The sequence below is a fragment of the Pipra filicauda genome, unplaced genomic scaffold (genome assembly GCF_003945595.2).
Source record: "Pipra filicauda isolate LSUMZ 115617 unplaced genomic scaffold, ASM394559v2 scaffold73_size2923735_pilon, whole genome shotgun sequence".
Classification (NCBI taxonomy): Eukaryota; Metazoa; Chordata; class Aves; order Passeriformes; family Pipridae; genus Pipra; species Pipra filicauda.
Genome location: NW_024104909.1, coordinates 1,200,456 through 1,223,260, shown reverse-complemented (window position 1 = coordinate 1,223,260; position 22,805 = coordinate 1,200,456). Strand labels below are relative to the sequence as shown.

Below are 22,805 nucleotides of genomic sequence, written 5' to 3'. Positions count from 1 at the left end.
TCCTTTCACTGTTAGAGATTGAAGCAGGTCTTGGATAACTTTTGGAGGATATTAGGGCCAATACCAAACAAAGCTTTCCTGGTCAGAGACTCAGGGTAACTGCTGGCTGTGTAATGGTGCTAAAAGTGGTGAACCCCTAGTGAAATCCTGCAGGTCTGGAGCTGTCTGGTGGATCAGCACCAGGCCCTGCTCAGAGCAGCCACAGGATTTACACCTGTGAGCAAACACTGCAGTGGATGGAGTGAGAGTCTCTGTAATGCGGAAATTCTGATGGGAAATCTCAACTAGATGAACTCCTGACAGAGCTGAGCTTTAATTGTGTTCTGCAGGGCCTGTGAGGATGTCTGCTTCATTGGGAGACCATGGAGGATCGTGGATGGGAACCTGAACAAGCCTGTGTGCAAGGGGATGATGGAGGCTGTGCTCTATCACGTCATGACAAAGCCAGGCCTGACGGAGGCGGCGCTGCTGCAGCATTACAGTGGGGTGCTGCAGCCCGTGGCTGTGCTGGAGATCCTGCAGGTACCTGAGCCACTCTGGGAGCTTTAATCCAGCTCAGCTTCCACACCAAGAGCCAGCAGATCCATTGCTGGGAGTCCCAGGAAAACAGGAGTGTGAATGAACCACGAAAACCCACCTTCTCCCTTTGGTGTAAATCAACCAAAGCCAGAGCGAGTCAGTGTTCACAGTGAGGAAGGAGGGAAGCCTGATTTACCCATCCTTGGAGTTACCCTGTTACTGAGTTCAAAATTTGAGCTTGCTTCTGAAATGGGTGTACAGGGAGTTGAAATTTTAGGTGGTTACTGACGAGTGGGGGCTTCTCACTGTGAAATACTAAGTGGCTGTTTAATGCAGTGTTAATCATAGGATCACAGAATGGTTTGGGTTGGAAGGGACCTTAAAGATCATCTGGTTCCAACCCCTAACCACTGTAGATAATCCCAGTGTTCCTAATTTCCTAATAACCCAGTGTTCCTAATTTTTTTCCTTATGTACCTTCTAGATGGGCAGTCTTTGAAGTAGGAACCAGACTGAGATGTGTCTGTGCTGTGTGTAAATGAGACCTTCTGTCCTGACACACCTGCCTGAAGGCCCACGTCCTTAACTGTGAAACAGTACATGGCAAGAAAATTTTGAGTTTATCTTACGTATTTTTTTCCCATCATGAAGTTTGATTGCCACCACTGCTACTTTGGAAATTAAATCTTGACTTACATTTTTTTTTCCTATAAGAACTCAAAATCTTAAGTGCAGCAGTGACACTGCAGCCCTTCCTGTAAGCAAGACTTCCCCTGAGGGGCTCAAGGGAAGCCACTCTTGGTATAAATTGCCCAGCATTTCTGAGAACACCGTAGGTAGAGCAGCATTCAGGGCATTTTTTTTTTCCCACTGCAACTGCCCGCACTAAAATATGTGAATTTTTCCGCAGGGTCTGGAAACTCTGGGTTGCATCAGACGATTCCACCTGAAAAAGCCATCCCCAGTGTCACTCTTCTCTCAGCCAGCTGTGGAAGAACAACTCAACAATCCCAAACTGAGTGAAACCCCAACGATCTACTACGAGCCCACGATAGACTGTACCCTCAGGCTGGGGAGAGTGTTCCCCTCTGAAGTGAACTGGAATAAGTGGGTGCAGATTATCCCTGTATAGGAGGTAAAGCTGAGTCATATCAAATTGGCTTAGCCTGTAGGAGGGAGCATTAATGCAGATGAAACGCTGCAATTTTTGCTCCATTATGTTTTTATTAAGTTATTTATCCTTTTTACTTCTGAATGTATTTAAACTGAGAATAAAGTTTGATGTTAAGACAGAAGTAATACGTGATCCTGCTTGAAGTATATTATCTTTTCACCAATAACTGCTTGCAGGGTGTATAGTTTGTGGTTCCTGATTTAACTTAGGGCGTTTCCACAGGTCACAGCAAAGGTCCCATTTTGGATTTTTCCTCTCTGTAACACAGAGAGCACACTTTTGCATAGAGAAACTGTCAGGTTATAGATGAACACCTAGTAATTCTGGATATTACATCTTGAACGCTTATAAAACCTTTCCAGTAAGGATTCCATTCTGTTCAAAGTAGTTGAAAGACTCAGGGTCTCTAAGAACAATGTAGTTCATTGCACTACATAGTATGCAAACAGCTCATTTTGCTGCTAGACTCCCTAGCTCTGAATACTGAAGGTGTGTTTGCACATTCATAATTCTGCCTTTATAGCTGTTGAATTTTATTTCAACAGACAGTATTAAGTTTTACATTTCCTTTTGTTACGTCAAAATCCCTCTGCCATTTTTCTTATACGATCAGTAAAAAAATCTGTAACGCAAGAGAGGAAACGCTTCACCTTTGCTTTGCCTTCTGTGCCGTGGCACAGCAGCTGGCTCAGCGCTGGGGTTTCATCACCACCCTTCAGCTTATTCACCTTCAGGCCCGCCTGCGTTTCCAGCACTGGTTCCTTGGTGTGCAGGGCACACACGCTGTGTGCTTTCACCCCTGCACTGTGGGAGCTGAGGGCCTGCCCGGGGCCGCCGCACAGGCAAAACACCCTCTTGGAGCCTGTTGTTCCCAGCTGTGCCCGGCGGCTCGGAGCAGGGTTAAAGCAACCACGCGGCAGACGGTTCCTCGCACCCAGTGCCAGGTTTATTGCAGCGGCGGGACCCCCGCGCCCCATCCCCGCAGCCCCCTCAGTCCCGCCAGCGGTGCCCGCACTGCGGGTTGCAGCACTTGTAGAACGTGGTCATGGGCTCGTCGGCCGAGCGCGTCTGGATCTGCATGAAGTAGGCGCGGGGGTGCTCGCACTTGGGGCACGGCTCTGCGGGACAGAGAGAGCGCCCGTGAGGGCAGGGCAGGGCAGGGCGGACCCGACCCCCGCCCGGCCCCTCCTCGGCCCCCCGGCCCGGCCCTGACCTGCCGTGGAGTCCACGTTCTCCCAGGCCGCGGCGCCGCCCAGCACATCGTCCACCTCCTTCAGCCGCGGGTACTTCCTGCTGGTCACCTGCGGGACCGGGAGAGCTCAGCGGGGACCGCGAACCCCCCGCCCCGGGACACCCCAGCCCCGGGACACCCCCCGCGCCCCCCGGTACCTTCCTGGTGACATTGCGCACGTAGGGGCAGGTGGTGCAGGCGAAGCGGTGGCAGCGCGGCCCCTCCTCGGCCACCAGCACGTTCCCGCAGGCCGGGCAGAAGAGCAGCATCGCGGGTTCCGCCGCGCCCCCCGCCCCTTCCGGCGATGGCGGCGGCGGAGGAGCCGGCGGAGGGGCCGGCGGAGGAGCTGACCCAGGAGCTGGCCCAGGAGCTGGCCCACGCCGAGGTGCTGGAGCTGTTCCAGGCGGCGCTGGCGCGGCTGGTGCAGGACCCGCTGCTCTGCGACCTCCCGCCGCAGGTGGGGCCGGGCCGGGCCGGGGGCGCGGGGCGGGCGGGGCGCGGGCTCACGAACCCCCCGGGCCCCCGCAGGTGACGGCGGAGGAGATCGGCTCGCAGGTGGCCCTGGAGTACGGGCAGGCCATGACCGTGCGGGTCTGCAAGGCGGACGGCGAGACCGTGCGTGCGTGCGGGGCTGCGGGGCGGGCGGGGCTGCGGGGCGGGCACGGCGCGGGCTCCGAGCGGGCTCTGAGCGGGCTCTGAGCGGCCGTGCCCCCGCAGCCGTGGTGGTGGTGCAGAACGCCTCGGTGCTGGAGCTGAAGAAGGCGCTGCGGAGGCACTTCCAGCTGCGGCAGGCGCGGCAGGGCGGTGTCCAGCACCTCAGCTGGTGAGCGGGGCCGGGAGCGGGGTCTGGAGCGCGTCCCAACCCTGTCCCGCTCTCCCGTGGCTCCCCCTGAGTGTTTTCCCCCCAGGAAGTACATATGGAGGACGTACCACTTGACCTACGCTGGAGAGAAGCTGGCGGATGACAGAAAGAAGCTTCGAGAGTGAGTTCTGGGTGTGTTCTGGGGGGCTGAGAGGCCCCGTGGGTGCCCTGCAGCATCCCCACAGGCGGGGCTGAGGCTGTGCCCTGGCTCAGGGGGGTCCTGCGCTGGGAGGTGGGACAGGCAGACTGAGAGGCTCTCTGCAGGACAGGATGGCCTTGGGGGGGTTCCTCAGCCATCACCATCCTGTGCTGTGCTTATCTAGTTCAGACCACCCCAGGCACTGGGACTCACAGCTCTTGATCGTCCCTCCCAAACTCCTGCAGAATAGGTGACACTCAGCCTTGCAGAGCTGCTGATTTGGAACAAAGGAGGAGGGAAGAAGAACTGGCACAGGTTGCCTGGGGAGGTTGTGGATGCCCCAACCCTGGCAGTGTTCAAAGCCAGGTTGGACAAGGCCTTGAGGAAGCTGTCTAGTGGGAGGTGTCCCTGCACGTGGCCCAGGGGGGTTGGGACTAGATGGTCTTTAAAGTCCATTCCAACCCCTTAACATCCACAGAGAATGCCAAGGAAAGAGCAAACTAAGGATATGTGTGTTGATCTTTAGACCTGCCACCTCTCAGAGACAATCTGCTAACAACACTGGCAGGTGACTCCCACATTTCCATGCCCATTCTTGGGAGTGAGGAGGGATGAAGCACTTTCAAGCATTGTGCTGTTCCATACAGCAGTGCTGGGTGTGCCAGCCTGTGTGCAGATCAGTGAGAAAAGGTGGTCTGAAGTATTACAAATTTAGCAAGACAGCAAAGCTGACCTTGGAAGACCAAGCAATGGGTGACAGATGTGGCATTTAAGGGGTGGTTGGAGGTAAAGGCAGATGATGAGATCCTTCAGGGCTGGCAGCATGGGAGAATTTTACTGTGTCCTGTGATCGTAGGAGTCCATCTGCCCCTGGGAAAGAGGAGACTATAGAATTTCAAAGGTCGTTTTTCCTGGGAAACTGGCATATAACAGCATAACTCTCTGTTCAGGTATGGCATCAGAAACAGGGATGAGGTCAGCTTCATAAAGAAGCTTCGGAAGTGACCTGTTGGGTAAGTCCTCAATGTTCATCTTTTTCCCTGGGCCATGGTGTTCAGGCTCAGAGCAGCTGCTGTTGCAGAGCATTTATGCATGAGGCTGTGGCCTGTTTCCATATCCTGGTGGTGGTTGTGCTCCTCTCGGGGTAGGGAGTGATAATTCAGCTGTTTCGGGTAGCACACACCGGGAGCAGCAGCGGGGATGTCTCAGTGCTGGCAGTGGCGTCTTTAACTCTGCTTTGTTTAGACTCTGAATCTGCTCTCACAGTGTCTTGAGATTCATTAAACACGGTGTTCCTTTGCTGGGATTGCTTCTAGGACACTGCTTTCTTTTAGGCTTCTCAAATGTCTGGGAATCTCTGTCAGGAACGTGGCTGGATGCTGATGAATCCCTGGGAGGAGGAAGGTGTCTGTATGACAGATGATGGCCATCACCAGGGCACTCAGGTCCTTCTGAGAGCCTCAGACTGTAATCCCTGAGTTCCTGCTCTCCCAGCCTGCTCCTGCCACTCCTGTGCCACCCTGAGCACCTGCAGCCAACAGAAATGTCCCTCTGGTGCACCCAGGCAAATGCAACGAGCAAACACAGCGTGTTTGTTGCTGTGCCACAGTGGATGTGTATTGAGCCATTCTTCTCAATTACTGCAAGCTATGAGGAATTAGGAAAGGGACCTCAGCTTACATAGCCTGTAGTTTTTGACTCCCAGTTTGTCCATTTCCTGGTTTATAGAAACTTGAGTTCAGCTGATTCACTGTTCTCAGGAGACAGGACACATTGCTGGGCAACTTTTGGTCATAATATTTCTGTGCAGCTTATGCCTCTAAGAACACTTCCAGCACAGGAAGCATTAGCAGCCACATGTATGTACCTGTTTGTAACTCATGCAGACGTAATACTGCTATTTTTAGAAAGTTGTGCATGCAAACACAAGATGTGGCCAAGATTCTCAAGCTTAGTGAGTTTAAAATTATGTCTCTAAAAACACAATCCCGGGGCCAGAAGAGCAATGGGAAGAGCAGCTTGTGCAAACCTTTGGGTTTTTGTTTTGCTGCTCCAGGTAGCTCAGTTAGAAACTGTTGCTTTGTGACCACAGTAACCTTTTCTTCTTCTTTCAACATTTGCAGCATCCACATGTGTGCCCTCCGAGCAGCCACCTGTGGCACTGGCTGATCCCTCCTGGACAGTCAGGGCAGTGTGGTGGTAATAGCCCAGCATGCAGCAACCATTTTCACTGCCAAATATTTTCTTTCCTTAACAGAGAGAGAGCAGACAAACCAGCCCTACCAAGACCAGACTGTGGATTCAGCACTTTCCTGGAGAAGAAGGTTTAACACTCCGAAGAGGAGCAAATTCCATTGACTGGACATTCTCACATGTTTTTTGTGGTTGTTGTTTGTATGTGGAACGCAATTCCAGGGATTAAAGAGACCCTCTAGTTTTCTGAAGCTTTTCAGGCCCTTATTTCCAGCTGCAGATCTGCATCTGGCTGGTTTTGGTGCTCGAAGGGGATTGATTCTCCTGGGACATGGAACAGTGTAAGTGAGATTAAGTAACAAACGTAGGCACAGACTATGCAGAACAATTAACAGTAGCTAAAACGCTACCTCACTGTTTAATCACCACCTTAGCAGTAGTAAACAACTCTGGTTAAAAATGTAGTATTGAAACTAGTGTAATAAAAATAATGGCAGCAGAAAAGGTTCAATACAATTGAACAAGGCACAAACGTTCTGTTTTCAGAGTCTTCTGAGATAAGGCAAAACATGCCTGCCAAGTGCTAAGGAGACAGTTTAAATTAACCACGGGCAGGGTTAGAAGTGTCACTGGATTAGAGGCTTTGTCCCCATGGAACTGGCACAGCAAATGCAAAGACAGTCCATCTCCAGGGCCTGCTCGAGAGGCCAGTCTTTGCCTTTCAGTGGAGCTGCGCGTCCAGGTCGTATTTCTCGCAGAATTTGTCTGTGAATGGTATACAAGTGAGGAACTCGCACCACTCGCACTTGATGGGGTAGAAATAGAACAGAATCACGAGTCCTGAGAAGAGTGCAATGAAGATGAGCTGGAAAACTATAATTTGGCACCGTTTCCTATATAAATCAAACTTCCCAAAGCTAATGTAGGGCAGGAAGGCAAAGGAGAGGAAGAATCCGCTGATAAATCCTGAAATGTGAGCGAAATTATCAATCCAAGGCAGGAGGCCAAAGGCAAAAAGAAAGAGCACCACAGCCAGCAGCTTGAAGAAAGCCCTCCATGGGCGTGCCAGGATTTGCCAACTCTGGAAGAGCTCCACAAAGAGACAGGCCAGAATCCCAAACTGGGATCCTGCAGGGCCAACCTGCAGAAGAAGAGCATTACAGATAAGGTCAGGCTCGTGCTGTCTCCCTGGCCTCTGCTGCCAGCCCCAGGCATCAGTTACTTGTTACTCAACCCTTGTTCAGTGTTTCTTGGGGAAGAGACACCGCAGCCTTCAACGTCATCCCTGTAATGGGATGCAAGGAGTAAAGGGGCCTGGTTGGATTTAGGGCCAAGGTGTGAGGCCAGCAATCCCCAGAACAGACTTTGTATTTAAGGAGGGCAGATCTGGTTTAAGTTGCCAGAGAAGAGAAGCCCTTGAAGGCAATCCCCTGGCTCCCCCCACCCACCATGCACTTTTCCTTATGGAAGGACCTGGAAGATGGTCCTGCCATGCAGTCTTCTGTGGGCACGCTGAGCTCTGCCCTTTGCCCCTCTCGTGCCACTCTCACGTGGAGGGTCTCTGGCACCAGCTACAGCGCTCGATTCCCAGCCTGCCCGAGGCCTCTCCTACCCCATGGTTGGCAACTCCCCATTTGTTATGGGGCAGCTTTCTTCCTGCAGCCAGCCCAGGCCAGTGACTGGGAAAGCCCAGGGTGCTCTGGGGGATGTTGCTGCTGCTGATGGTGTAGTGCCATCTTCTAGCTCCCCATGTACCAAGGGACGAGCCAGCTCTGGCATCTCTGCCTCTGCCCCAGAGGCACAGCCACGGAGAGGAGGGTTGTGTTCAGGGCAAGTTACCAGGACCCTGGTCTGCAGGAGACCCACCTCTGCTCTGTAGGGTAGAAATATTGCACTGGCAAGGTTCCCAGTGATGCCACTGAGAAGGTAGATGATAGAGATGCGGTGCCACCCTGCCAGCTTCTCCAGGTCCCGCAGGATCGTCATTTGGAAACAGACTGAAACCAGACAGTGCAGGATCCTGCCAAGTGCAGAGTACAGGAGCTGAAGCAGCAGCCACTGAAGTCACCCCTGTGCTTGTGTTCTGTCCCAAGCCTTGCTCAGAGCTCCTGCTCTGGTCTTGCCCACGCCACTAATCCCTCCCAGCAAACACAGGATGGTAAACCTTGGCAGGGGCCACAGCTCAGCACCCCCGAGTCCCCTGGGCAGGGACAGCCAGAACAACTCAGCAGCCCCAGGGCTGAGGGTTCCCCCACCCAGACAGGGGAAGTTTTACCCCTCTGCTTACCCAGCATGGAGGAAAAGCGAGAGCCAGAGGCGGTAGAACTGGTCGGGGACTTCTGGGTTTAGGAAAGGGAGGAGCCCACAGACGTCATCCATGCAGTGCACCTAGGGCAGGAGCAGGGATGTCAGGGGCCCTTCACCAAGGCCAGGGCAGAGCCTGCAGGTATCTGTGGCAGAGGGCTCCTCCTGCTTCTCTGCTGAACCAAGTCCCAGCACCAAGTGACACGTGACCCACCCTTCCCTGTGGCAGCTTTATGCTCATTCTCCACCCCAGCACACACAACTAAGGCATCTGCTCACTCATGGAGCAGACAGGTGCCTTCTCCCCCTGCCTACACACTGGTCCTGTGCTGGGCTCCCACAGCTGCCAGCCCAAGTCCTGAACTGGCCTCCAAAGAGCGACAGATGCAGCCAACTCTGCCACTCCAGTCTGGATCAGCAGCTTCCCGCAGGCTCAGGGCGGGACAGGACACAGGCCTGCCACCCACACTGCAGCACTGCCACCCCTCAGACCTTGCCAAGCTGCCAAGGGGAACTGGAGGGAGAAGGGCAGCCATACAACCCCCCAGCCCCACACTCACCTGAGAGCAGAGCGTTGCCTCCTCGTGGAAGTAGCCCCGCATAAATTCACAATACTCCCGGGAGGTTATTTCACACCTGCAGGAGGCACAAGTCACACGTGGAAGGGACAATGGAAAACTCCTGTGCCCTTCTCAGGCTGCCCATTCCCCCTTGTCTCATCCCATCTGTGAGAACTGATGCCTTCAGCTGCTGTAGTGTCTCAACAGAGGCACAAATACATTCCCATTTAGCCCAGTGCCACTCTCCATTTACCCCTCCTGCTTCTCTCCCACAGGGATCCCTGCCTCACCTCCACAGACCAGCACACAGAGGCTCCAAAACAGGTGCCAAAGCTGAGCTATTTACAGCTGAGAACCACCACAGCCTGGGGAAGCTGTCTCAGGCTGGGGGAGTCTTGTGTCTCTGCAGCTGCCAGAGTGGAAAGGGGGCCTAGGCCAGGAGCATCCTGGTTATGACCTTCAGGGACAGAGAAACTCCTTGGGACAGCACTGATTTTTCTCCCCAGGAGGGAAAGCCAGGCCCAAGCACTAGGTAACTACTCAAGCTCAGGAGCAGCTGAGGAAGAACAGCATCTTCCTCTTTTGCAAACCCAGAGCCCGTCGTTTCCTGGCATGTCCTTTGAGTGCTTGTGGACTGCAGGTTGGGGCCAATGTAGCTGGACATTCCCAGGGAAAAATGCAGAACTCCTCAGCAGAATTATTTAATCCCTTATGATCCAAGTCCCTCCAAACTGCAGGACCAGTTGAGTGAGATACCCTGCTGCACCAACGACTCATGCTGGCTGTTATCTCCTGCTCATCCCAGAGTCCTGCTCCGGCTGGGAGACCTGTCCTGGCTCTCTGTCCAACTCCCCTTCCCAGCAGGGCTCTGGGCTGTGTGTGGAAAGGACAAGGAGGACAAATGGCTGTGTCTACAACCTGAAAAGACCCCCTGTGTCTCACCCCAACACCCAGCCCCTCCACACAGGCAGAACTCCTTACCTTCCTTTGGTCCCAATGCAGCAGGGCCTGCCTGTAATCACACAGTCCATGTGGAGGTGGTTGGTGTAATTCCCAGCACTGTTTTTTGTGCAGATCTAGAAAACAACAACAGGCTGCAGTCAGACAGCCACAGCTTTGCTTGTTGCCTGGATAAAGTCAAAACAGCCCCTTGGGAAGAAGCCAGTTCCCAGACAGAGGCCTCCCTCTGACAGCAGGATGCTGCCTGATACTCCATCTGCCTGAGCATCAGTTGCCACCTCCTCTCCAGCCCTGAGGCTGAGCTGGTTTCCATCCTCCTGTTACCCTGGGAGGGCCCAGGGCTTTAGTTGGCACAGGGCAACTTGTGTTGTTGGAGGGCTCTGAGCCTTGGTGAGGCAGACCATGGCTGGTGCTTGTGAGAAGCAGCAGAAGCTGCACCAGAGGCCCTGCCCTTCCACCAGCACAGCTGTGGCTCTGCACAGGGGGATGCCAGGGCCATGTTCCAGCTGCCCTGCAGGCTCTGTGCCTCCCGGGATGCTCACCGGCCACTTGGTGATGTCGTCTGGCCACTCGTGGGGCTCCATCGAGGCTGGCTGCTCACACACCCTGCAGCAACAGAGCACAATCAGCCTGAAGTACCTTTCCCCAGCACCAGGCAGGATTCCCACACTGTCCCTGTCCCCAGGCTGCCATCCCACAGCTCCCCTCTGTCCCCCAGATCAGCCATGACCGTGCTCATCAAAGCCACAGCCTCCTTCTAGTCACGGCTGCAGCACAAAGGCAGGAGAGCAGGCAGCTGCCCAGCAACCAGCTGGATCCCTTCCAGGTGGACACACCCAGAGAGTGGGAATTCAGCTGCTCTCAGCTCTACATCAGCCCCCAGTGACTGTGCAGTGCCACCCAGCAGCTGGCAGGGCTGGAGGCAGAGGTGTGCTGGGAACTGCTGCAACCCTGTGTGTGTGGGGAGCAGGGGAGGAGGGGGAGTGGGATGAGGAAGGCACCCACAGCTCACAACAGCAACTGTACAGATGGGCAGCAACACCACTGGAGACCAGGGGCAAGCAGAAATACAGTCACACTCTGCCTGAGCCTTCCCCTGCAGTCGTCAGGACAGGCACGGACATCACTGCCCCATATCCCTTGGTCTGCAGAGCAGCTGCTGTCCCATCCAGCAATCCACTGGCCTGGGGCTGACTCACCATCAGCCCCGTCCCCCAGGATGGCAGCTGGGCCAGGCAGGACCTACCTGGGGTCCTGATGACAAACAGACCCGAACTGCCTCTTGTTCCCTGCCAGCATCGGCGTGCTGGGGTGGTGGGGCCACTTCACCCACACGGCCAGCGTGGACTGCAGGAGAGAGGAGAGGTGTCACCGTGAAGCCCAGGGAGGGAGAAGCACCACAGGCAGCAGGGAAGGGGCCCTGGCACTCACTGAGCACTCCTCCTCTGAGGTCTGCACGCAGCCCGACTTGTCGTTCCGCACACAACAGGCCGAGTGCTTCTCCTTCTCCCTCTTGGCGCTGATGAAGCTGTGCACTTGCTGGTCCTGCCTCATGCACGGTGAGAACTTGGCCCCCAGGTGGATCAGGGCCTCCTGGCAGAGATGGAAACACCCAGCTCAGCCAAGGGGCAGAGCAGGCTGGGGGAACTGCACGGGGTGGCCCTATCCAGACTCAAGGGACCAGGGACAAGTCCTGCATGATGAAGCCCAACACACACCAGGCACACTCTTGGTATTTGCTTGGAAGACAGGCCCAGAACAAAAGTTCAGGGATTTTCTTTCCCATGGCTGGGAAAGAAAAAACTTTGGGACATTGTTTCTTTATCTTTGTCTTTCCCAGATGGAATGGCATCAGGAAAGCTGTCCACACACCATACAACTCCTGCATTTTCTCTAACCCCAAGCTTGGCTTTGTAGGGACAAGGTGCAAAGCAGGAGTGCCCAGGTCCATCCCAGCCTCAGACAGCCCATTCTGTGAGGTAGCTGGGGCTGGGAGCACTGCTGCTCCCTGACAGTTATGGCAGATCCCCAAGTTCCAAGCAGTGGAGGGCTCCAGTCCCTGGGATGGCACAACTGCAGGGCACAGTCCCCCATCTGCCCACCAACAGTGCCACCAACAGCACTCACTGAGCTGGGGCCGATCCAGAAGTTCTCCTGCTGAACATACTTGACGTTTTCATAAACCCCTCTGTTCCGCAAGACCTGCAAGGAGAGAAAGCAAGAGCCCTGTGAGCTCCTGCCCACAGGGTCAGCAGGGCAAGCAGCAGGGGCTGGTGGAAACAGCCCCCAGGATGAACAGAAATCCCCACAGCCAATGATTGGGCTCATGGTTTCTCAAACAGGTCTTTTGCAGGATCAGAGGTAAACCCCTGTCGAGACTTGGGCACCTTCATTTTAACATTTCTCTTCAAACGCCTATCTCTGGCTACTTCAACTTTCAAGAAATTCCAAGGCCTGGAGACCTGGGAGTGGCCTGAGAGCCTGCAAAAAGCTTCACACAGCTCAGCAGCACAGGCAGCCCCAGCTGGCAGTGCAGGCCCAGGTGCTGGTGGCAGTGCTCTGAAAGCTGTCAGACATGTAGGTGAGAAACGCCCCAGGCATCCCCTGCACGGAGCAGGGGCACGACTGTACCCCAGAGACCTTTCACAACGTGTGGGAAGGCTACCAACAGCTTCAGGATCAGCCCTCAAAGTCAAACAGGTCAGTTTTGCTCCTGGCAGGAGCAAAATCCTGCGACTGCTGCAAAAACTTAGCCCAGGTTTGAAATATTTCCCTGCCATGAACATCCTTCTGGTCTCCACCAGGAGGGGAACAAGTTGTTTGGAAGTGCTGCCAGCACAGCCAGAGCCAGAGGCAGAGCCTGTGAAGAGCCCACCATGCTTTGTGTCAGATATAATCTGCTATCAAGAGCAAGGTGGCTGCAGGAGGGAGAGATGATGGTCTAGGGGCTCACGGAGATGCTGCAGGCAGCCCCCCACGGCTGGACATCCAGAATTCAGCCATCAAGGCCCTCAGGCAAGTAGCCAATATGCTGAAGACTATGACATAAGAGCCAGCAGCTGAAAGCTGAGACAGTCCAGGCAAGTGAGGGGGATTCACTTACTGAATCAACAGTTTCGTGTTGTGAGAACCCCACAGGGGCGATGCCGTAGATGCACACAGCGAGGATGGTGATGAGGGAATGCACAAAGGTGACCCAATAGGTGAAGAAAGGCCTGGATGGAGGTAAAGGGAAAAGATCAGAGGCAGAAACCCAGGCATATTGCACCTACTCACAGAACACAGGAGAAAAGCTGCTGCTTTTCCCCAGGGACCTCGCCAAAACCTGGGTACACAGCCAGGATCACCTAGGGATGCACAGGACTGAAGGTGATGATCTAAGGCCTTGCTGGCAGACAGACCCTGCTTACTCTGACTCCCCCATTACACTAGACAACCACCCTTTCCCAAGAAAACATCCATGAGAACACTGAAGCCTGGTGCCAAACTGTGCCATGTGTCTGATATAACGACCTAGGGGAATGATCAGAGACAGGGGTACCTGAGCCTCCCTGTTCATCACAGGACAGTGGTGGTGGGGCAGAGACCTGCAGTCCCTCCAGGCAGCAGAGATCCAGATACCCAAAGCAACGTGAGGAGCCGGGTGAGCTCCCAGTGCACGGTGACACCAACACGGTGCTGCCTGCTGCAGCTGGCCCTGTACTCCAGGGATACACACTGGGGGGTCTCAGCAGCACCCCCAGGCAGTGACCTGAGTCACCAGAGGGCAACAGCACTCACCCACACACCGGTTGTGCTGGGGACCTCCCCGGCCTGCAGCCTCACCTGTGATCGTCCATGTCCTCGATCTGCCGCTTGACGTAGCTGTCGATGCGCTTGCGGTACGTCCTGTTGGTCAGCTTGCCCACCATGCCCAGCCCGTAGGGCCTCTTCTCCTTGGCAAAGAGCTTCCTGACGGGCACGGCGATGCGCTGCCCACGCTTCTGGGGGCTCACGCTCACCACCTCCTGCCGCAAGCGCACCTTGGGCTGCGCCAGGCCCCCGTCCTTCTGCTTCCTCCAGCCGCGCTCCAGGGGGCTGCAACCAAAAGCAGGACAGCCGTGGGGAACAGCCCTCCCCTGCTCTGTGGTGGCAGCAGAACCTCTGCCCGTCCCACTGCTGAGGGCACACAAGGTGCCCTGAAGCGGAAGCTGCATTTCAAAGGGTTGCACGGGGCCAGCAGATGAAAGCACAGGATGACACGCAGAAGGTGGCACAAAGCAGCTGTGCCAAACTAAGCCCCACTTGAGGAGCTCTCAAGGCTTTAAAGTGTTCCAGTAACAGGCACATCTGCAGCCCCAGGCACATCAATTTCCTCCTCTACTTCATTCCTCCTACTCTGGTCTCTGCTGTGAAATAGCAGTGGAGTTTAGCCCAGCAGTGGAAATCCCCACCTTTAAAGCACTTCAGTGGGACTGGACTGGCAGATCAAACCTCCTGTGCCCACCCAATCAGACAGAGGAGAACCAAAAAAGAAAGTGGCACTGTCACATGCTGCAAGCTGTGCCAGTTACCTCTCACAATCTCTCTTCCATTCCCCCCTTTATTTGTACCAATGTGTGTGTTTTTCAGAACAACAAAACCAGGCTTCAACAACACAATAAAAATCCCAAGCATACTGAGTTAAAAGGAGGCTTTTTTTACCAAAATAGATCTGATGAAGGTTGCACAGGTTAGTGGTGAATAGTACTTGCTTTGTAAGTCTCCATCATATCCAGACAGTTTTGTATTTCCTTGCTCTTAAACAGCAGTGTGGAGGTTCAGGTCTCCAGCATTCAAACCCTGATCAGAAAGCCAAGTAACCTCCCATTTCACCATCCTCACTGCCTGGCACCATAGTAGGCATGTCCCTGGCATGTGATCTAGTCCTCTGGTTTCCTAAATGTCCCACTCTGCACACAGACAGGAGTTGTCAGAGATGGTGAGAGAAACCACCTAACAAACTTTTTGCTGAAAGATCACCAGAGCATCTTGGAGGGAGCATGACAGCTCTGAAGAATGGGTGGGCAACAGGATGAGGGAGAATCTGAACCTCTTTAGCCAAAATCTTGCAGGAAACTTCAGCTCTTTTCAATATAGTGCACCTTGCAGAAGATGCATTTTAACACCCCAACTTCCCCTTGGGAAGTCCTTCTCCCACAGAAGGTGCAGATTCCACTTGCCCCGGAGTTGAAGTGGTTTCTGTGTTACAGAGGTGCTGTTTCCCAGTATTCCCTGTGCTGGGCTGGGAGCCTGTGCCAAAACAAACCCCTGGCCACATAAAGGACACCCGACCGTGATTCTGATAACAGCCCTCTGAAGTGTGAAAGAAATGTATTTTCCTCAATAAATATAGCTATTTGAGGAGATCCAAGTGGTGCCAAGAAGACTGGAACCGTCTCAGAGGAGTGACAACAAACTCCCACCACTCGCTGCTTCTCCTTATGTTAAGGCTGAGCCAAGTTCTTGGAAACACTTGAAGGGAAAGCGCCAACACAGCAAGATGGGCTGTGAGCAGCAGAACCACAACAAGGACCTCCCTGTCTGCTCCATGTTCACACCCAGCAGAGCTCTGTGCTGGGGTGAGCTGCCAGCTAAGCTAGAGCTGACTCGGAAACGACACGGAGCAATTACTCAGTACCAGTTACTCAGGTGGAAAAAATCTAGGCATACAGTACAGTACCACCCACATATTTGTAGGGCTCTCAGCATCAGTGCCACACCTTTCTCTCGTTTCAAGTGAGGAATGTAGCCCAGCTCGACACTCAGCAATGCTTCACACTGCTCCTTGGAGCAAGACAACAGTTACCGGTGACTGTTGCAATGGCAACAGCCTTCTTGTCTTTGCTACGCTCTCCATAGCCAAAGGCTGGGCCCCCAGCACCCTCACAGCTGATTTAAAGTGTCTTTTGTTTCCTCAAGGCATTATACAATCTCTGAAACACATTAGGTGAGGCTGGAAGTTGCTGGAGAGACTGCAGAGGTGGCCTCAGAGTCACCTTTCGCACGCCTGGGTAGCTGGTTTTAAAGAAAACCCATCACTGCCGTGCTCTGAGCTCTGCACCAGGCACCCACAGCACTCATATGGCTTCCTCTACACAGAAGGTCCCACTCCAGATGGGTTGGTCACCCCCTGTTAGGCTTTGGCAGCTTCCAGGAAGATACTCACAGTAGTAAGTGGCTTCTTTCGAGCTCGTTTTTGTCCAAGGCACCTCCTGTAAGATCTGTCTGATCTGGAGGCTTCACCTCAGCATCTTTGATTGCAGCTTCTGACGGCGACTCAAACACTTCATCCGGGTAAGTAGAGAGCTCCTCATGAAGGACTCCTTCCTGGGCAGAGACACAGAAGTCCCATCAGAAGATGCCAACACCCCATTTGTGACACCAGCCCTGGCAGAAAGCGGTGCTGCTGCCTGCAACACACAGTCCTGCCAGGACTAGAGTCCTGCCCTGCCTTTGGGGGCAGCACCAGGCCAGACCTGCCCCTCACCCGAGCGAAGAAAGAAGTGTCGAGCTCATCCGGAAAATCCACCGTGTCCTCCTCCAGGAAACTCGCCGGGGTGAAGCTGCGCCGCTGAGCCCTCCTGAGCGTGCTGTCCTTCACCGAGCGGCCCTGAGCCAGAGAAAGGGGCACCAGGTCACTGCCGGGCGCACACAGGGCCACCCCAGCCAGTGCACAGGGAGCCCAAGTGCTGAGCTGCCTCACGCTTGTGTGTGGAGCACAACAGACTTGATGTGTGACACCTTCCTGGTGAGACTCACGGGTGAGACCCCGCTCCTCAATCCACAGTGCCCATCTCCAGGCTCCTCCACCACATATGTCTCTGACCAAACCACAGTGATAGGTGGTACTGGGCACAGCAAAAAGGTCACTGGGCCCAGGAAAGCAGACACATGGAAGAATAAAGAGACTTGTATGGTAATAACCTTGGGTATTTCTGCTGTTCCGTGACTGCTCACCAGGAGCAGTTGGACCACCCAAAGGTCCAGGCAGAGCGAACTGGACCTGCTGGAATACTCTGAGGTTGTTGGCAAAAAAAGGCCCCAGGCAAAAAAAGGAAAAGCAAAAGGGAAAGCAAAAACCGGGCCACCATCCCCGCTTCTTGCCAGTCCTGCCTCCTGGACACGTGGCTGAAACAGAAGAGGAGGTGCCCGGGTTTCCTCCCCTCCAGCACGGCTCTCCCCACCCTCCCTGCTCAGCAGCTCCTTCCCTGCATCCCTTCCCTCGGCCGTACCTTCACCAACGCCGCGGCCGCTCGGAAGCTCATCTTGGCCACAGACTCGCGCTTGCGGCGCCGGGGCAGGCGGTTGAAGCCTGAGCGGGAGCTGGTGAAGGAGCAGAGGGACGTGGCCCCGGGGGTGATGGGGGTGTGGGGGATGCTGCAGCCGTCGGCGTCCTCAGCCATGCGGAAAGCTCGGCCACGGGCCAGGGGGTCAATGATCTGCAGAAAGAAGCAGCCCATCAGCCCATTCACCCCCAGACCCTTCCCCACCGAGCCCTCCTCCCTCCAGGCAAACATCCTGAGACCGTGACAGGCGCCTGGCTCCTGGGACTGACCAAGAACCAGGCTGGATGGACCAACAACCAATTCTACAATAGGGAGATCCAGAATAGCCTGTTGCAAGCTAAGGCCTAGTTGTAAGACTCAAGCCTAAGTCCCCAAACATCTCCCTCTCCCCCCCTTTTTTCTTTCTGTTGTTGGTATTGACTGTTGTCACCCAGACTGTTCCAGACTTTCACAGGACACTTCAAACCTCCTTCTGCCCTTCCTGAGCTCTTGGTTTCACTCTCTCCCGTGCCAGTGAGCTCTACAGACAGGGAATGTGCTGTCTAAACAGGAGTTTGAGAAATCCCTGAAAACAGCCAGGTTCTTTCTCCAGCTAGTTTCCTTCCTGATACTGGACAGCTCAGGACTTAAACAGTATCCTGTTATCCTGTTGAAGCTTAACTGTATATTTACATCTGCTTCCATTAATTAGGTTTAACAGCTGGACAGAGCAGGCAAGCTTCCAGGAGCTGCAAGCCCTTCTTTGGGACTCCTCAGGCCAAAGCTCTCACTTATTCCAAACATACGAATCAACATAATGAAAATATTGCCTTCAGCTACAAACCTTGCCTCTGTCCTTACATCATCACAGCTGTGGTTTCCATATGACCTCTACGCTTTATCCTAAGGTTTTACGAGCCTTTTTAATCCACAGCTGAACACTCAACGGGAACACTTGATGGGCTTACACACCTACTGACACCATGTTCTGATTTAATGTAGCCCACAGGCAGCCCAACAGTATTTGAGTCTCCTGTGGCCAAAGACCAACTGGTAAGGAAACAGGAAAGAGCCCAACAAAGTGAAACTTCATTGAAAAATGCACAATATTCTCCTCTGCTTCAGTGGTGCAGCCAGGCTTCAGGTCCTGCTTTGGCAGGAATGGCTTTCCACCAGCCCAGGTTGCAGTGGGGCTCACTAAAGCACAGTCATCAACCACAGCAATTAGTGTTGATGAGAGGAGCAAAGGGAAGGGCTGGGATACTGTGGGTTAGTTCAGAGGTGCTGGTAACTGGATGTGCTCAACTGGGCCTGGTCCCCTGGGGTCACACTTGAAGGCAGTGAGTGGGAGGCTACCAGATGCCCTTTGCAGGCACACAAAACCATTTCTGAGGACCCAAGAGCAGAGCTGTAGCATCACTGATGCAAGAGATACTTTCCAAAGTCCTAAAACATAACCAGGTTTCTATGAGGACAGTAGCTGTGTTCTGCTTGGGGTAAGTGTCCTGAGTAATACCAGGCCTGTTACTGCACATCTGGGTCCAGGATACTGACCACTCTGTAAACCAGGATTTCATCCTTGCAAAATGGCAGCAAAAAGCCCGAGCTGAGAGCTCTTGGACACGCTGCACACATGTAATCACCACAGTCCCAGCATGACAAACACAGCCCTGAGCCTACTGCTGGCACAGCTGAGGGATCTCAGCCAATGACACCAGAGAGGCTGCTGGAGAAGGAACTCTGCCAAACTGTACCTGAGCCGTGAGAAGTGTCTGAGCAGGGAGCCCAGACATGTCTGGGCAGAGCTCAGCCCACAGCCAGGTCACAGCTCCCACAGCAGCACAGGCACAGCGCAGGGAACTCAGGAGGGCACTCACCTTCTGCATGCCCAGCTGGCAGGGTCCCACATAGAGGGGAGGGGGAGTCTCTGTGCTCGTTAGAGAAATATTGTCCTGACTGGGCAGGTCCATTTCCCGGATGACCTGAGGTTTCAGCTTCCCGTAGCGCAGGCTGCAGTGCCGCAGGCTCTTCCTCTGCCACTTCTGCGTCGCGTCGCTGTCTTTGCTCACCCCAAACCAGTCTGCTGTGCCTCTGAAAGATGCCAGCAGACAAGTGCTAAGAAGCGTTTATGTTTGCTTGGACCGTGCACACGAAGAGACAAAAACCCCGGTGGTCACTTCCAGCCCACCCCAATTCAAAGACAGGAAGAACTCTTCCCCATGAGCATCTTGCAGCTTGTCCTCAGCTGGTTTTAGCAACCTGACAGATGCTGGCCAGAACCATCAACAGCATTCTGTCTCTTAAGACAGAAGACAAATGCCAGGAGAGATTCACTGTGGGTAAAGGACAGTTTGTTCTGAGTTTTTCTAAAAATAAAGGAAAAGAGATGGAACAGAAATTCAGAAAATAACTTACTGAAAGGTGTTGTTTTTTTTTACTTTAAAACCCATGTTTTGCAAACACTTACCATCTTCAGGCCAGCTCTAGGTCCCCACTGTGGGACTGTACTGTTCCATGGCTCAGCAGCTTCTCCAGAATTCACTCTTCTCTCCCAGTCCCCCCCCCACACACACACTCACAGCATATCCCTAACTTCTCCATCTTGTGCTGCAGGATTTCTACCCTCCTCAAAGGTAACATCAATAGCAAATGTTTGCTGTGGTCCTGAGCTCTGCTAAGGCACACACACACAGTTCTAAGCTGCTGGGTGCAGAAGCAGGAGCACAGGTTTGCAGCCACGAGGCAGGTTTGCTGCCAACTGGCTGCTGTCACAGAAGAGCAGTGGATCAGAAGCAAAATCCCAAGGAAGACAGAGAGGGATCAGGATAAGTCAGACTAAAAACCTACTTCAAATCCTGCAGGACAGCTGGTACCCTAAACCTACAGAGGTCATCCCACCCTGCCAAGCCTTTCCCACCACAGTTAATTCATCCTCAGGAGATGACAAGCTCTCTCAGCCTACAGCTGACTGGCCCAGGTGTTGAAACCTGAAAGTCCTTCCAAGACAAACCCAAAGCCCTTGCCTCAGCCCCCCTGCTCAGGGGCAGGATTTCCAGCTGCTGAGAAGCAAGACCTCACAGATCACAAAGTGAGTATTAAAACACACACTGGAGTAAAGGCTGGGACAAATGCAGAATTAGGCCACACAGGGGAACTGAGACACCACACTGAAGACTGGAAACTGGTCCTGTGCTTTTATACCCTACTGAGCAAAAATACCATCAACCTGCCACCTGCAAGAAGGTGTGAGTTTGAAACTCACAGCCTTTCCAGCTGAAACCTGCAGATGCAAACACCACACATTGCCCTCAGCCTTCCCTGTTCTCTCAAAGATATGGAACAGACCCTTCAGCAGGCATGAGGTCACATGGACCATGGCTAGAATTCATCTGACCTCATTGACCTAAATGTCTCCAAATGCCAGCCCTCAGAGATGGGGATACATGTCCCGGAGCACCACTCTGCTCCCACATCTCATCAGAGCAATCTTTGCCTCTGTTCAGAGCAGAAGGGCCCAGGGCCAGCACCTCAGCTGGCAGATTCCTCAAGCCTCAGCACAGAGGTAATGCCCTGGCTGTGCAGTTCACTGGCACAACACATGCCACAAAACAGTCTGACAACTCAGAGAACTTCCCGTGGACTTCTGTAACCAGTATTTCAACAGCAAGGTGATGTTGGGTGACAAGCCCGTACATGGGGCCTCAAAAGGAGAGGGCTGAGGGTCATTTGTGCCCACATGAGCCTGCTGAGCAATGGCTCATCACACCACCAGCAGCCTCAGAGCCCTCCAAAACTGTGCTCCCACTTGCCTGGAAGGACAAGCACCACTGGAGCTGTTTGCTCTGTGAGGACCATTCCTGAACTGCCAACACCACTGGGCGAGAACCAGGGCAAAGAGCCCTCTGATCATAGCCAGGATAGTCCAGGAGAGCTGACTACAGAGTTCAGGGTACCTGGAGCACCCTGGGAAGATGCTGAATGCCTCTGTTCAGCTGGGGAGCCCCATGATGTCCTACAGACTCCCTGGAGCACTGTAACAACCGACATCAGAGGTCAGATCTCACTCTTCTGTTGTGTGGAGCTGACCAGCCCTGAAAGCTCAAGATCAAACACAAACAGTCCCAAAGGCGGTCACAGTGCCAGAATGGCAGCTGGCCAAGGGCAGCAGTGAGGAAGGTGGGACAGGAACAGACTCCTGGGCATTAAGTCCAGTCCCTGTCACACACAGAATCATATTTTCTGTCTGATTTAAAAGTTTACTGAGCTCCAGACTCAGGGTGGTGGTCATTGGGCCCTGGACTCCTGGAATGGCTCATCTCCTTGGTGCTAAGTAAACAAAGACCTCCACCTCAAAAAGAAGACAGTCACATTTGAATTAGAAAAAGCCATGATGTCAACAGGGTAAGAGTGGACACACTCTAATCCATTCACCAGCTCTGAGCCCCATCTGCAACAACATGACAGCATCTGTTCAGTGCTGCCTCCTCTCCTTCCCCTGCTGCCCCAAGGAGGCTTTGGGGTCAGCATATGCACAGCCCCATGTTGCACTGACAGCAGTGCTGGACTGTGGCTGCCCTGGGGAGATATTCCAGCTTAGGTGAACACCAGGAGGTTGACAGCTTGTTAGGAAAGGCAGGAGGGAGTGAGGCTGGCGGGTGGACAGCTTGTTAGTCCATGCTACTTACTGACAGCTGCCTACACGTTTAGTAGGAGTGACACTTGGTTTTTGTTAGCAGCACACATGAACTTTCTCACTCCGCCTGTTCACAGACCTCCTGGGAAGCCAACACGGTCTCAGCATGGTCTCAGCAACAGCCAGAGTCTGTGCAGTTCACAACAGCCCTTGCACACACATGCAGGGGTGGGTTTCACACTCAGTGCCACCAGTACCTGAAAAACGATCGGGGCAGGGACTGCCGCTTTCTCAGGGAACTCCTGCCCGCCCGGGGCCCGCGAGCGGGCAGGGTCTGACTCCTCTGAAACCGAACCTGTCTGCTGCAAAGAAAAGAGAGCTGAAGGCAAGGAGCCTGCAGGGCTGTGGAGGGGAGCAGCCACCTGCATCCAGCACCTCCCTGTCTCCTGCCATAGCCCCACTGGCAGCAGTTGTGCCACGCTGACCGTAGCAGGGCCCTCCAGCTGAGAGCGTGACCCAAGAGAAACAACCAAACTCAAGCCACACAACAGCATCTCTGAACCCAGGAGGCTGCTGAATCCTTCTGGTGCATCTGCACCTCTTGATAATATATGTCTCCCATTGCTCTTGAAGATACCAGGGATGCTGCAGTCCCCCTCAGACCTCTGTGACCTGCCTTCTTCTGCCCAGACACTCAGCTACAGATCCCACTGGCTGGCTTTGGATACCAGAGTGTGAAACCACGGAGGTGTCAGCAGATCAGGATATGATCTGCTTGTATCTAAGGTGCCTGATGCCACTGGAAGAGCCCTGGGCCCATTCTGGTTGACCTTGGCAGGATCTTGCCTGGTGCACAGGTCTATCTGTGCCACATCTGCTGCCTCGTATGGATACCTTGGACACCCTGGGAGACTGGAAATGGTGTTGGATGCCTTCACTCAGGC

General features: G+C 53.9%; 4 protein-coding genes across 9 annotated transcripts in view; 2 read left to right on the top strand and 2 right to left on the bottom strand.

The window, feature by feature from the left end:
- Positions 1–1,814, top strand: part of GTF3C1 (general transcription factor IIIC subunit 1) — a 39,772-nt gene extending 37,958 nt beyond the window's left edge. For all 3 annotated transcript variants that reach the window (XM_027750940.2, XM_027750939.2, XM_027750941.2), the window contains 2 exons: positions 330–522; positions 1,430–1,814. In XM_027750940.2, the coding sequence (XP_027606741.2) occupies positions 330–522; positions 1,430–1,651 (415 nt within the window). In that variant the 3' untranslated portion in view covers positions 1,652–1,814. The remainder of the gene's footprint in view (positions 1–329; positions 523–1,429) is intronic.
- A 385-nt stretch (positions 1,815–2,199) lies between these two features.
- POLR3K (RNA polymerase III subunit K) lies at positions 2,200–3,590 on the bottom strand. Its single transcript, XM_027750953.2, has 3 exons — positions 3,083–3,590; positions 2,907–2,994; positions 2,200–2,811 (listed from the first exon to the last, which is right to left on the bottom strand). The coding sequence occupies exons 1-3, from the start codon at positions 3,191–3,193 to the stop codon at positions 2,684–2,686; spliced, it is 327 nt and encodes a 108-aa protein (XP_027606754.1). The 5' UTR covers positions 3,194–3,590; the 3' UTR covers positions 2,200–2,683.
- On the top strand, positions 3,170–6,369 carry SNRNP25 (small nuclear ribonucleoprotein U11/U12 subunit 25). Its single transcript, XM_027750951.2, has 6 exons — positions 3,170–3,381; positions 3,453–3,543; positions 3,642–3,747; positions 3,833–3,907; positions 4,876–4,938; positions 6,183–6,369. The coding sequence occupies exons 1-5, from the start codon at positions 3,229–3,231 to the stop codon at positions 4,928–4,930; spliced, it is 480 nt and encodes a 159-aa protein (XP_027606752.1). The 5' UTR covers positions 3,170–3,228; the 3' UTR covers positions 4,931–4,938; positions 6,183–6,369.
- Positions 6,370–6,496: 127 nt separating this feature from the next.
- The window catches only part of RHBDF1 (rhomboid 5 homolog 1), a 36,303-nt gene continuing 19,994 nt past the window's right edge, over positions 6,497–22,805 (bottom strand). For all 4 annotated transcript variants that reach the window (XM_027750947.2, XM_039389568.1, XM_027750950.2 and 1 more), the window contains exons 4-18: positions 19,106–19,319; positions 17,196–17,402; positions 16,451–16,573; positions 16,130–16,290; positions 13,768–14,019; positions 13,046–13,157; positions 12,070–12,144; positions 11,374–11,535; positions 11,189–11,289; positions 10,485–10,548; positions 9,964–10,058; positions 8,983–9,058; positions 8,406–8,506; positions 7,985–8,138; positions 6,497–7,259 (exon numbers count right to left, since the gene is read on the bottom strand). In XM_027750947.2, coding sequence (XP_027606748.1) covers positions 6,840–7,259; positions 7,985–8,138; positions 8,406–8,506; positions 8,983–9,058; positions 9,964–10,058; positions 10,485–10,548; positions 11,189–11,289; positions 11,374–11,535; positions 12,070–12,144; positions 13,046–13,157; positions 13,768–14,019; positions 16,130–16,290; positions 16,451–16,573; positions 17,196–17,402; positions 19,106–19,319 — 2,317 coding nt within the window. In that variant the 3' untranslated portion in view covers positions 6,497–6,839. The remainder of the gene's footprint in view (positions 7,260–7,984; positions 8,139–8,405; positions 8,507–8,982; positions 9,059–9,963; positions 10,059–10,484; positions 10,549–11,188; positions 11,290–11,373; positions 11,536–12,069; positions 12,145–13,045; positions 13,158–13,767; positions 14,020–16,129; positions 16,291–16,450; positions 16,574–17,195; positions 17,403–19,105; positions 19,320–22,805) is intronic.

Bases quoted from the DNA above. Each gene is read 5' to 3' on its own strand.
- SNRNP25 (XM_027750951.2), top strand. From the start codon at position 3,229: ATGGCGGCGGCGGAGGAGCCGGCGGAGGGGCCGGCGGAGGAGCTGACC. The intron at 3,544-3,641 runs GTGCGTGCGGGG...GTGCCCCCGCAG, and splicing joins GGCGGACGGCGAGACCGTGC to CCGTGGTGGTGGTGCAGAAC. The intron at 3,908-4,875 runs GTGAGTTCTGGG...CTCTCTGTTCAG, and splicing joins GACAGAAAGAAGCTTCGAGA to GTATGGCATCAGAAACAGGG.
- POLR3K (XM_027750953.2), bottom strand. From the start codon at position 3,193: ATGCTGCTCTTCTGCCCGGCCTGCGGGAACGTGCTGGTGGCCGAGGAG. The intron at 2,995-3,082 runs GTACCGGGGGGC...CCGGTCCCGCAG, and splicing joins TGCGCAATGTCACCAGGAAG to GTGACCAGCAGGAAGTACCC. The intron at 2,812-2,906 runs GTCAGGGCCGGG...TCTGTCCCGCAG, and splicing joins GAACGTGGACTCCACGGCAG to AGCCGTGCCCCAAGTGCGAG.